The following is a 14135-nucleotide window of genomic DNA, read 5'->3' on the forward strand; positions in this document are numbered from 1 at the left end:
ATTGGAATACGAGTAAACTACCATAAACAAAACCAACACTAGTAAAAAAAAAAAAAAAAAAAAAAAAAAAAAAAAAAAAAAAAAAAGGCTTTTCACTTCTAATTCCTATATATTGATATATTCTAGTTTATCCTGTCTTCCTATAAAAGGACTTGAGGCTAATGTTGAAGTGAGGTACAAGGGAATGTAACTAAAGCAATTTGCTAAGGTATGACGTGCCCTGTGCGTGCTGATGAAGAGGGTCTCCTATTTCATAGCCTAGAAAGCATCCCGATGTGGGTCACTTCCAAGCAGTAAGAGGGGTTCTATGATAGACGGCCTTCGTGAAACCTCAGACTACTCCAGTATTCTCCCAACTAAAAACAAAACAAAACTCAAACAATAACAGACAATAGGTATCATTAACAGTGCTTTTATTTACAAAGAATTATTTTTATTTGGCTGTTTGGAAAACCACTAACATTTTTCACTTTAGAAAACATTAAATAATAAACAAGATGTTATACAGTACTTTGGATAACTTCTGTCAGTTTAGTGCAATCCATTATTGGCACCTAAAAGTGACATTTTCAATTATTTCCCCCTTTCCTCTTCACTTGTGCAGTTAAATGACCACAAAGGAAATGAATCATTAAAAATGGATCTAAAGCCATACCATCTGGCCCCTATTCAAAGGCTCACAGATTTACATCCCTGCTCCCATCCTGCCTTCACCAAGTGAAATGACTAAAGATACTCTGTTGGTAATTTTTGTTTTTGGAAAAATAGGTAAATTTGTGGAACTTGGGAGATTCCCATTGACAAATGAAACCGAATTATAGCGGCTGGGTGAAGCAAGGATCCTGAAACTGGTGTTGAGTATAGCATAGCACTCTCTATCAGTGGCCAATTTGTCACACACATTGCAGAGAGAATGCACCAGATTAAAAAACAAAACAAAAAACAACTCTCTAGCCTCTGTTCCTTGCTATGGTCTCTTTAAAAACCTGAACTATCATCCACTGAACAGGTGAAAGGGTTATACTTTTACCAAAAAAAGAAATGAACCCTACCACATTAGGACATCATTGAGATAGGGAAAAAAAAACAAAACCAAAACCAAAAAACAATATTCTTAAAGGAGTATGATGGACAGATATTTTACTGTTTTAATCCTGTTAGGTTTGCCATAAAGGGAGAGATCTTTCAGTGAGCTCCCCATTTGATGGGTCTTTTCCCCCTTTTGATTCTCCTCCATTCGGAGGCTAAGAGGTAAATGCCTAAATTAGACCTTGGCCTCATCCGAATGACTAAGTTCCGAAGATTTTCATTACCTAGTAATAGGATCAAAACAGCTTTTGGAAGATTCTGTAATCTGTCACTCTATCTTGATGTAAGAACATCTTTAACCATCTTAAACACATTTTTATCTATTTTTAAACCTTCGAAGAGGGTGAGGGAGAAAGAAGAGAGACAGGGAGAGGGAGAGAAAGAGGAGAGGGAGAGAGATTAACTTTTTTTTTTTTTTTTTTTTTAACAAAGGATTCTAATTTAACAATTGTCCCTGCCAGGAAATGCCCTCTCACACTCCAGTCTAGGCCTGTTTCCTCTTGTTCTATTCTTAGCGCATATGGAGAACAGCTGGTCACCATCCTCTCTGTACCAACCATTCATACACTTGAAAACCAGCAATGGTTTGCCCCTCAGTCTTCTCTTCTCCACGCTGGATAATCCCAGTTCCTTTAATTTTTCATCATAGATCTTTTTTTCCAACCCTTTAATCATCTTTGTGATTCCTGGCAAAAACAGCAGAGAATATTTTGATTACTTAATCAGGAATGAAGTAAAAGCCTCAGGACTAAGTTGCCTTTTAAAAGTTAGGTATTTTTTTCATATATAGGTAACATCGGCAGGGAGGAAATGTGGTTTGGGGGGGGTTCCCAGATTTTATTGCTCTAATGTGTGTGTGAGTCCCATTCCAACACATCAATGCATCCAGGCACAGGACCTGCTCCCTGACCCATTCTGACAAGACGTCACATACATTAGGAGCTAGACCTGCCTACATGTATGCGGATCTAAAACAGTATGAAAACCTGTCCCAACGGAGCTTCCCCCACACTTCCCCTCACCCTTCCATAAACAGGATCTTTTCTCTGAAACAACCAGAACTTTTACAACATGTTTTACTGATTACCAAAGAGAGCCATGTTATTACGGTAAAAACTGTTGGTTTTAAAGTATACCCTGGAACAGTGAGAGTTTTATATGTAAACTTCAGCTTCTTGTCCACATGAATGGTTCGCTATCCTGTATCGTGATCAAACTCAAGGCCATGAAAAAATTCATCCCTCCACTACCACACCTGACATCTCTTCCAATTTTCTCTTGCTGCCAAAATAAGGTCATGGAACTGGATGACATTTCACCGGGTATTTTTTAATTCAAGAGCTCGCAAGCTGCATTTTCCCTTGCAACTAGAGTCTGTATATATTAGGAACACGTAACTACTTAATATCAATAGCACATTTACACGAAACACAATACTACTAACGAGGGATTACGTGTCCATTCTACATCATGTCTTTAAAAGAAAAATACAGATAACGAGAATAAATGCATCTTGATAAGTTACACACCCTTCTTTTATAAAGTGAATGGCAGTAAAAGTCAGAGTTCAGGTCAGGCCAGAGCTAACAAGCCAAGGGGAGAAACCAATTTCACAAGCACATTGTACAACATCTCTTAGGGGAAGTCAATACTACTCATGGTACAACACTGAACAGATAACAGAATGGCCATTTGCACAGATTTCCTTTGAAAACTTCTCCCATGGTTTGCTACTGGGAACACCTGTAACCAGAAGGAACGATGGCACAGGTCACATGCCAGGGCCCTTCCCAAAAAAGACACAGGATGGAAAGCAACACCGAAAGCTGGCTTGGATGTGTCTACAGGTGCCCCCTATATTCCAAGGAGGGTGTCACTATTCACTGGAATTGCACAAAAGCAGGCCAGCAAGGTGTGGGTCACCCACCAGACTTTCTCTTGACCCACTGACCCATTCTTCTCCTAGGCCTGATAAGAGGGAGGAGAGGACAGGAGGTGAAGATTGGAAAAAGAAAAGAGCCACAGGGGGAGTTCATTGCTAGTTCGGGAGTTGCTCGCGTTCTTCAGAGCAGTGGCCTTTTCTCAGGCTCACATCATCCAATCCAATCTCCCCAGTGTGGCCACGCCTTTTTTCACCTCTGAAGATGACCTAGGGAGAGAATGCACACACCAGTCAAGCCTCCTCTGCCCCTTCCCAATGCCCATTCGTTTCACAAAATAAAGGCAAACGTTCCCCCAAAACCAAACAGTAAACTTACTCGACAGAAGGAAAGACTAGAACATAGCCAGGGTCACCTGAGGCTTGCCTTTTGGTAGAAACTGAAATCATGAGTAAACTGTTAATCAGACACATGTTACTCTCTAAAAAGCCATTCTGAATGACAGACTACTTCAGTTTAGGAATGTTTATGAAGCGGACACTTTGTGAAAGATTACCAAGGACAGAAGTAAATGAGACAGATATAAAGATGTAGAAATAAGAGCCAAAACTCTGGAAGATCATAATCATGCCGCCTATCGTGGATGTTTGCTGTTTCCTCCTTGGGTTAGGCTGACTTTGTTGGCCTAAAATGGACTCAGACCAAACACCACACTGAAATCACAGTGTTGTTTTACCTACGTAAAGAACAAAAACTTTCTTGTATTTTATCTTCTGTAGATCATCCTTGCTTTTTTAAAAACAGAAACCTTCCTGTGCTAGGATTTGAAATGCCTTTTTTTTCCCAGACAATGTTACACTTTTTTTCAAAGAGTACAATAAATCTAAGACTGATAAAAGCTTATATAAATGGAGTCTATCCCTTTTAACATAGTTTCTCGAAACTATATCTGTGGTCACCTATGCATAATCTCCTAATAGCAAGGTTTATGAATAGGAGCATAAAGATGCTCCTCCAAAAACATTATTTCGGCAGGATGCTATAGTGCATCTTATTGCCACCTATGACTTGATAACTTAAGATAAAACTTACATACTCAATCAAAGCTTTTCCCACATCCTCTCCTGAATAGGACTTCCCAAGCATATTGTTCTGGGTTCCCACCCAAGGCTGTTTAACTATGATCTCTGAGGCAAAGGGGAAAAAAAAAAGCCTTTAAAGAAATACTTCAAAAAAGAAAAACTTTAGGGTAACTCTGAAAAATAAAGGAGTTGAAGAAAAAGGAAAAGCAGCAACAGTTAAGCTCACCCCCTCTGCCCTTTCAAGTTGCTGTTAACTTTTTTTTTTTCCTTTTCGATTCCTGAATTTTCTTCACTAAAAATAGGGGATTTTCACCAAGGCTGGGGGGAGAGTGGCAGTGATCAGAGGTTGCAACGAAGAACATAAGCAGCAGCAAAAGGGATTAAAGGAAGAGGCAATGAATGAACGGAGCTCTCATACCCAGAAAAACAAAGCTTTGTGCCTGAATTAATGAAGAGAACAAGGCTTCCTCAGATTCAGATCCTACAGTTCTCCTCTGAAAGGAAAACTTCCCAGGCTCTGCCTCCTTCGCGGTTCTACTTACGCTCTTGACGTCAGCCCCTCGCAAGGTGATCTGTGTGTGCCTCCAGCCACGGCCACCATTTCTTCCCCACAGGGCTGCTCCGTGGGCACCGTGTTTTCTCACAAACACCTGGAGCGTGCCGGAGTGCAGCCCAGTCACCTTGTGCCTGAACGACAGGCACAGGTCCCCTGAATGCATGAGGTGGCCGAGAGGTAGCACCAAGCGAGCGGCTTTTCCCCCTGGGCCTTTGGCTCCCGAGACTGTCAGATATTGTCCACCTGGAATGGGAAAAGCAGGGCTGTGTGTGTACGTGCCGACATCCCTTTCTAGCACAGACAGCATGGATGGCGAAACTTAAGTAAGATTTACTTTGCAGAAACTGCAAACTGGGATAGTCCCTTGTACAGAATTCCACATTTGCGGGGGTGGGGAGGGGGATCTTATTTCTATGCCTACTTTAAATTCTATGGTTTGTATTTACAGAAAATACTTGGCTCCTGGAGAGTACAAATTATGGCAAGGACACGATAGATAATTAGTAATCCTAACACCATGAACATTTCCTGCTGAGTATGAGCAGACATACACGGGAAGACACAAGCTCCCCATCTCCTGATCCTCACCAGCGTTTGATTATGTTGTCAAGCTGGCTGGCTGGCTGACTCTAAATTGTCAGGGAGAATTTTCTATGTGGATAATTAACCTCCAGGCAGCAGAGCAGACAGTGATCTAAAGGGGCACTGGATCTGTTTATTCTCTCTTCTCTCCACTTTTTTTTTTTTAATCTCTAAAGCAAGAAGGGTCCTTTGCAAAGGTCAGTTTTGCTGTTTTTCTTACATGGGAGTACGTCAAATCCCAGGAAGATGCAGAGGTGTTCTGGAAACCTCTACATCTTCCTGGAGCATCAATTTTTTTTGTAGGTAAGTAGCTTAAGACATGTTTATATCAAAGCAAATCTGTAACATTATACATAATTAATATATAGAATGTTTATTACATTTACATGTACACAAATTAATAAACACTTTCAATTTGGACAAATCAGTCTGATGATGTCCTCAGATCCCTAGGGCTACAGAGTTTGCTTCCCCCTATTGTTAGAGTAACCACAATAGTGGGGGGCGGGTAGTTTAAGGAGCAGTGAAGTGGGGGGATATTGCTTCCCAAGAGAGGGAAAGTTGCAAGTAGTATTTGGAAACAGTCCATATACAAGTGACATCCCCCCACCAGCTGTTTTATTACAGCCAACTGAAAAACAACCCTGTGTTTCAGCACTGATTTGTCCGTAAGAAATATGTGGTTGGAATGCTGACCACATGTACCTGTTTTGGTAGAGACACTACTTATTTCTCAGTTAAAAGATAAACCATCCTTTCTTATGCTTAATCTGTGTAAGACAAGATTATTTGGGGGATGTCCTATTCTTCAAGTGACTGCTCTAAGTTCCCTCTGAGCAAGCATATACTTCCCTGTGCCAGGCTCTTTAAAGGGAAAACCTTCAGCCCTGCTAACTGGTCTCTGAAGTGAACATGAATTTGGCTTGTTGTGCACCTGCAGAAACTAAGGCTTGGAGAGGTGAGGGCACCCAAGGGGTCGTCTAGCCAGTGAGGGGCAGGGAAACAATTTGCGCTCAGAACTGCCTGGCCTCCTATGCAGCGCCTGCTGCTCTCAGACTGAAATCCCTGGTTTACGGGTTTCTGTCCCCCAGCAGACCGTGAACTCGTTGATGTCAGGACCAACCTTTCCTCCAAACCACCCCGTTTTACATTCCTGCCACATGGCAGGGCTTTGAGGTCATGTGTTGAATAAATGATATTCCAAGAACACAGCAAAAACCTGAGGGGAAATAGGTCCTTGAGGCATGTACTTGACTCAGCGAACACACACATATTTCTTTTCCTCCTGTCCCTGTGCCTTGCCAAATTAATCCAAACAATATTTGGGGCCAAAACATTTAGCTGGGGCTTACATGTCTCCCTGTAAGTCAGCTTTGAATCATCACAGGTATTTGGGTTAAGACTAAGATATAAGGTTATTACAGTTAACCTGCAAGTTTTAAGAAAACAAGGATTACCTTAAGACCCTGTGGAATGTTCGCTAATATCTCTATGCCAGACACTGCAGGCAAACCACGACATCCTGACGAGAGTCAACTAGTCCTTTTGCACAGGTATTTAAAGCTACAGCGTAAATCACGGTGAGTGGTGAGCGAGGCCACCACTGCTCTTCCTCTATAGAGTTGCTCTGGGGGAACCAGGTTTTTGTTTTACGTTAAAGGATTCTTTCCCTTTTTAAAAGGAAATGTTACCAGGGTGCGGTGGTAGCTAAGGGAAAAATGGATCTCGTGCTTCAAACAAGTTACCTATTAGATAAAAATTTTACTTCTGATTCCAAAATACTGGTTTAAATATAAAACTATATTAGACACTTTCATGGTTTCAGTTTAAAGCATTATAGTATCGAAAGTGTTTCTTTTTTTTTTTTTTTTTGAGAAACAATAAATGCTGCAGAACTTGCCAGAAAGTTAGGTGATAAAATTTGAATGTACTTATTTGTAACTCTACACTGGTTTGTGCCTTTACAACTTCAATTTACAAAGACAACAACATAATGTCCATTACCTTACCTATTAATTGTGTGGCCAAAAGAAAATGAGGGGGAGTTTGGCAGTTTTACTTATACATCATGGCCTTGCTGAGAAACCAGCCCAGCTAGACAACTAAGATCATTACAGTTTGCTGGGATTTACCTCTCAAATACAAAGGGCTTAATTTTTTGTTTTTTAAAAAAAATTTTAACGTTTATTATTGAGAGAGACACAGAGCATGAGCAGGGGAGGGGTAGAGTGAGGGGGAGACACAGAATCTGAAGTAGGCTCCAGGCTCTGAGCTGTCAGCACAGAGCCCCATGCAGGGCTCGAATTCACGAACGGTGAGATCGTGACCTGAGCCAAAGTCAGACACTTAACTGACTGAGCCACCCAGGCACTCCAATTTTTTGTTTTTTAAACAGAAGTAATACAGTAATGCCCACTGTAGGAAAAACAGAAGTACAAAAGCATAGAGAAAATTTAAATAAGCCATGATCCCCAAAGCCAGAGATAATTACTAACATTTTAACTTCTGAACATTGTCCTATGGAGATATATGAATGCTAATGCACATGAGTATAAACATTTTCCCAGTGTGGTAACTTCCTTTTTTTCATGAAATATATTAGCCATTTTTCTATGTCAACAAATAGACATTTTTCATAGCTCCAAGTATGCCATTAATAATTTAGCCAGTTTCTTCGTGAAGAACATTTAAGTTTCAAATTTTTATTTAAAAGTTTTTTTTTTGTAATTTCAAGTATTTATTTAAATTCTAGTTAGTTAACATACAGTATTAGTTTCAGGAGTAGACTTTAGTGATTCATCACTTACACCCATGCTCATCATAGCAAACGCCCTCCAAATTTTTACTTTTAAGATAAAAATAGCACAAAACAGTAAGATGAGCAAAAAAAAAAAAAAATCTGAAAAACATAAAAAGAACCAGGTTCCCTTTTTATCTAAAGAGCTTTACAAATCAAACATGCACAAAATAAAGGGCATCATAGAAAAAAAATTACTTAAATCCTGTGAAAAGTTGACCATCTTTTCCTATAAGAGAAAGTCAAATTAAAAGGGGAGGCCTTGTCACATTTAAATTTGGCAAGGATAAAAATAATTTAGGGGCAGCTGGGTAGCTCAGTCAGTAAGTGTCCCGCTCTTGATTTTTGGCTCAGGTTGTGATCTCACGGTTTGTGGGATCAAGAGCCCCGTCGGGATTCACACTGACAGTGTGGGGGACTTAGAATTCTCTCTAACCCCCTCTCTCTGCCCCTCCCCTGCGTGCACGTGCTCTCTCTCAAACTTAAAAAAAAATAGTTGGGTAAGATCTATTGGGAATGGTTCTTAAATATTATTGGCAGAAGCATAAATTGCTACAACTCTTATGAAGGGCAATTTTGAGAACTTATCAAAATTCAAAATGCTAATTCCCTGTGACCTAGCCATTCCAATTTAGGAATTTATCCTACAGATATATTCAAGCGTATATGAAATAATACACGGACAATCTTCACTGGAGCACTGTTCTGCTGAAATGTGCCTCAGTGGATGGCTGGTTAAATACAGTGTGGTACATCGAAGAGGGAATGGAGTTAACAGCCATAAATAAGAATAAGGGTGTTCTGTTTACAGGACAATCTTCAACAACAATAGCTAATACTGTTTTATTGGTAACTGTGGGCCAGGCACTGCTTTAAATATTTTACATATGTTTAATAGATATTACCATCTCCACTTAAATAACTTGCTCCAAGTCAAAGCTGGTGAGTAGTGGCACTGGGTTTCAGCCCAAGCCTTTGGGCTTCAAAGTCCATGTGCCTCTAAACTCTTCAAAGACAGTATCTTCTGGGATACCTGAGTGGCTCAGTCAGTTAAGCATTGGACTTTGGCTCAGGTCTTAAGCTCACAGTATGAGTTCAAGCCCTACCTCGGGCTCTCTGCTGCCAGAACTGAGCCCTACTTTGGATCCTCTGTCTCCCCCTCTCTTTGCCCCTCCCGGCTCATGCCGGCTGTCTCAAAAATAAGACATTAAAAAAACGAAAGGACAGTATCTTCAAATGACAAAAGCAAGATGCTGTTGTGTAGAAAAAGATCCCTCTGGAAAGATAAGCAAGAAACTAGTTGCATCTGGAGAGGGTAACTGGGAGCCAGGGCTGGGAGAGGGAGCTTGTATTTTCACTGTTGATTTGTTTTTCCATGTTTGTGTATTTCAAAATAATATTTAATGCTGCAACAGACACGCTTGCATGTACATGCTGGCTTATTTGCTATATATTTAAGTGAGTAGTGATCAGTAGTAGGCAGAGCATTGAGTCAGCTTCCTTTAACCCTGATCCCCAGAGATTGGGGTTTCAGGAAAAGCCCCCACGCCCATCCCGGGGTCAAGCCTTGACATTTACAGAAGGGTGTGTCTTCAGGGCCACAGCCACATGCCTGCAGCACATCACATCAGTCAGCAGCACAATCTTCTCTGTCCCTTAGAGGCATGTATTAATTCCACTATCTCACAATTAGGTTGAAGACTGAATGTGCTAAACAAAACCTAATGAGCACCAGGAAGAACAGCCAGCAAATGAATTTACTTTGCAGCTGTTTCTCAAAGTTGTAAGTGTGTTTTAATTGAGGGTTTTCTTAGAGATATTAGCATATGAGAATATCTGCAGATCTGGATCTTGCATAAGAAATGCACATTAAAATCAGTCGTAACTGTGGAAATCCAAATATATATTCCTTTACAAATGGCATAATCTAGATAGAAGCAAGTAAACAATAAGCTTGGTAATTAGGCAATACAAAGGAATCATTTATTAAATTGGTTATATTCTGCTCTGGTCTTAGCTTGTGATACACACACACTCACACCCCTGAACTTCCTAGAAGAAAAATAGGCATTTTTCATACTAAGCTTTAATAGTATTTCCATCAGTATTTGGTTAGATTTTTCCCAACATATTCTAAAACGTTTGTCTGCAATTCCACCATGACATATGCCACGCACTGCTGTCCCTTCTTTCACTCTGCCACCCTTTGGTCTTCCATCCACTTTCCAAGCCAGGGCCCTGCTGCTCAGTAATCTCTTTGGGATGACCTGGGGGCATTTGAATGTGAGTCAGAGGCTCTTGGAGGCTGTGTATGAGGTTTTCTAACTCAACCCTTATCCACTGCTCAAAACAACCTCTTGCTGTATGTCACCCAAACACCCCCACCAGGGGAGACCTCCCTATTTCCATGTCATTCTGTTCTTTTTAGACAGCTCTGTTGATTGCAAAGTTCCGAGAGTGAACCAAAACTGATCTTCCTGTAGCTTTTACCTACTGATCTGACTTCTCATCCCCTTGTTGTTGGTCAAGTATTTGAAAAGCAGTCTTGCTCCATCACTTCTTCCCCAAGCTAAACATTTTGGTTCTTCACTTGTTTCCCATAGGCTTCAAGCTACCTTTCCATCTAGGTCATTTTCTTATGAGTGACCTACAATTATCTCTATTCTTTTCAGATGAGAAAGAACCCACCAAAGTGGATTTTCCACTCTGGAAAAAATATCCTATGTCTATGGAAATGACAGTGAGGACACAGATTCCACTCAAAAGGCTTTCACTCACCTCTCTTATTTGAGTAACTTCCCTGTGCATCCTAGCTATCAACAGAAGGGAGGAGGGAAGGGACAAAAGCAGAGAAGGAACATGTTTTACCTGCTGGCCCCTTATGTGAGCCAGTCTGAGCTGGACTGGAGATGAGGGCCTGAGAAGCTCCCCCTGATTGTCCTGAAGTTAACCTGCAGCTCGTTATAATACTAAGATTTCTTCCTAGGGGCAGTTTTATGCCATCTTTTGAATATACGATGTATGCACCCGCATGCCTACATGCTAGGCGTGCACAGTTGAACCAAAAAATGCCTATGCAAGCCTCCTGTCCCTTCCCCCTAATACACTGAATGAAAGCTTCCTGTACTAACCCCACGGGGAGACAGTGCCTTGAGAGCTAGCTCCCTGTCTCCTTCCTTGGAACAATAAAAAGTTCCTAATTTTCAACATTTCCTGAAGTTTTCAGTCTGACCCCTAGAATCTGTTTACACTGAGGCACTTCCTCCCCTTCCCACACGTGTGTAGTTGGTTTCTAGACCATGAGCCATACCTTGCACTCACTCTCCATACATTTCACCCTCTTAAATATCGCCTATTGATCTAATGTTTTAGAGCTAATTTTTTTCAGCACACACTGCCACCTTCTCCTTGGGCTCTGAGTCATTCTACTCCGTTTGGCTGGTATGCCTTCAATATGCAAGTTCAAGATCCAATTCATCCAAATTGGTAAAACCTGGAGCAACCCCAGAAGCTCATCCTCCAGGGGCCAGAATCAATCATCAAGAGCTACCCAGTCACCCAAACAGCCATCACTTCCTTTCAGTTTGTTCTGTTCTGTCATAGCCAAATGGCCATTCCAAATGTTTTTGTCTACCATGCTAATTTCCAATCCTCTCTCTCAGAGGGCAAGTGGAATTTGGGGCACAACAAATTTAAACATCAACATATGTAATGAATAATAAAAAGTGTTTAAATACTATGCTTTAGAACCAATTTGGTATTTTAATTCTGAAAATCAAGTATTTTACATAGATTTTCTACATAGGATGCCTACATGGAAGTATAATGAATTCTTCTGAGTTTAGCATGAATTACTCTCACAATGTACCTCACTTGAAAGAGTTACTCGTTACGGCCATGAACGGTGTGTACCAGCCTGTCACACATGACTGCTAAAGCTCCCTCATCCTGTAGCAAACTACTTCAGGTCAGTGGTCAGTCAAACCTACAGTCCTGACATCTGCTGATCATAGACAGTGCACCTGCCGGAGAAGGCTGAGGCCACAGGAAGTACAGGGACACCTGGAGGGGAAGTCCCTTGTTTAGCTTTGTGGCCTGAGGAAATGTATACCACCTCTGGGCCTCAGGATCTCCTTTGTGAAACAGGACAATATTACCTGCTTCACAGGATAAGAGTAGATTAAATAGAACCAATGAGATGATGAATGAGTCAGGACTACAGTAGATATTAAATACATGGTTTCTCTCTTATTCACAGATATTTGTGACATTAATAATAACGTCATGCCCTGGGGTGCCTGGGTGGCTCAGTCGGTTGAGCATCCGACTCTTGGTTTCAGCTCAGGTCACCATCTAGCAGTTTGTGGGATCTGGCCCCATGCGCTAACAGCAAGGAGCCTGCTTGGGATTCTCTCTCTGCCCCCTCCCCTGCTCTTATTCCAACTCTCTCAAAAATAAACAGATAACGTCTTGCTCAGAGTTAAATGAGCACCTTAAATGAGAAGAGTGTTTGCGGGAGGCAGGCGGGTGGGGTCACTAAAATTTATTTTATATTTAAGAGAAATCTAAAAACCCATTTAAGCTTATTGAATATTCATATTTTAAAACCTTCAAATTTTCATTTAAAAAAATCTGTTATATTGCTACTGTAGAGCTACTCAGGCACCCCAGGAAGCATGCAATTTAAAAGTCTTAATTTTCCAAGCATCTATGTCTAACTCAACCTTTCTAATAACATTCTCTTGTGGAATAAATGGTAGTAATTTGTAATTAATTTCACCAGCATCTAAAGTAGACTGAAATTTTTTCCAGAGAAATATTCACAACTTCACAGAAATTTCCAGTGTCTCTGCAATGTGTCAAATCTTTAAAAAGACCTAATTGAGAAAATAACTAGGGACTACCACCATGGCTGATGTACCATGATATAACTTCTTTCATGCTCGGGAATGGGGCACTATAAATAACTTGAAAATTATATGTTAGGATGAGTCTAAATGTTTTACTTACCAACCTCTGTGAGGGAAATTAGCTGGCCTTTTAGTGAACTACTTGTCTTCCCATAATATTATTCTAGTTTATTGCTAACAAGTTTAGTTCACTTAAAAAATGGAATATGAAATGCTAAACGAGATCTTTCTTTACTGAATAAAGAGGGTAAACACAGAGGCATGTTACAGTGTTCTTGATTGTCAGAACTAGGGCCCTCAGAGAGGATCAAACTGCTCTATATTAACTGGTTTTACCTGCTGGATCTCTAACTGGTTCCCAGTGCAAGTCACTGTCTTTTTCTCTGATCCATCCACAAAGCCCATGGTCGAAATTACAACTGTGTATCAGAACACCTATGAGAAAATGACCAGAAAGATGAATAGACCGCAAACCCAATGACTAACAATAAAAACAAACTTGTTCTCTGTCTGTACACACGTTCTCTTCCAGCCACATAGAACTACCCCACCAGATATCAAAGATCACACGAATCCGAATCCTGACTTAGAACAATTGTGCCTGTGTGTTCAGCTGTAAGAATAGAACACGCCAATGTTGCCAAATTATGACCTTGTTACATCATCAGTTACAAAACATGATTTCCTCCTCACAGTTGAAGTGCGGCTTTAATATTTTTTTTTAAAAGAAGATAATGATGATATATCATGATTTTCACTTAACAATTGTGGAACCGCAAAGGAAACCGAGTTGTAAAAAATAATGTTTTTTCCCAGACATAACTAAATAATCTACAATTTAAAAGCCATTTTCGTGAAATGGAAGGAGACACTAAAATGTCATTGTAACACTACTAAAATGTACGTTATCTACCTGGATCATCCTTCGCTTCATCGTCTGCACTGACTCCTCTTTCAATTTCAAATATTTCAAACAAGTCATTTGAAGGCTGCCGTGGAACTGCAAGAGAGAGAAATTTGGTTTGGTTTGAGGAGGTATTGATAAAGGGGCATGCCTTTAATCACAGCGTCGGGGGAGAAGACCTAGGCATTTCATTCATCCGAAGAATCCAAAATATTTAATTAAAAATATTACATGTCACGTTAAGATTCACGCGGTTTGTTCTACAGGCACTTCTACTACAACACTTATCTGAGTACAATTTTTGGAAATGTTTTTCAAGTGTTTCTAAAAGTCAA

At 40.5% G+C, this 14135-nt stretch overlaps 1 protein-coding gene across 4 annotated transcripts in view; it reads right to left on the minus strand.

The window, feature by feature from the left end:
• Positions 1-396: 396 nt before the first annotated feature.
• Positions 397-14135, minus strand: part of NPNT (nephronectin) — an 82519-nt gene continuing 68780 nt past the window's right edge. For all 4 annotated transcript variants that reach the window (XM_042984086.1, XM_042984083.1, XM_042984084.1 and 1 more), the window contains 4 exons: positions 13810-13896; positions 13233-13331; positions 4594-4850; positions 397-3238 (listed from right to left, as the gene is read on the minus strand). In XM_042984086.1, coding sequence (XP_042840020.1) covers positions 3128-3238; positions 4594-4850; positions 13233-13331; positions 13810-13896 — 554 coding nt within the window. In that variant the 3' untranslated portion in view covers positions 397-3127. The remainder of the gene's footprint in view (positions 3239-4593; positions 4851-13232; positions 13332-13809; positions 13897-14135) is intronic.

Source organism: Panthera tigris, chromosome B1 (assembly GCF_018350195.1).
Source record: "Panthera tigris isolate Pti1 chromosome B1, P.tigris_Pti1_mat1.1, whole genome shotgun sequence".
NCBI lineage: Eukaryota > Metazoa > Chordata > Mammalia > Carnivora > Felidae > Panthera > Panthera tigris.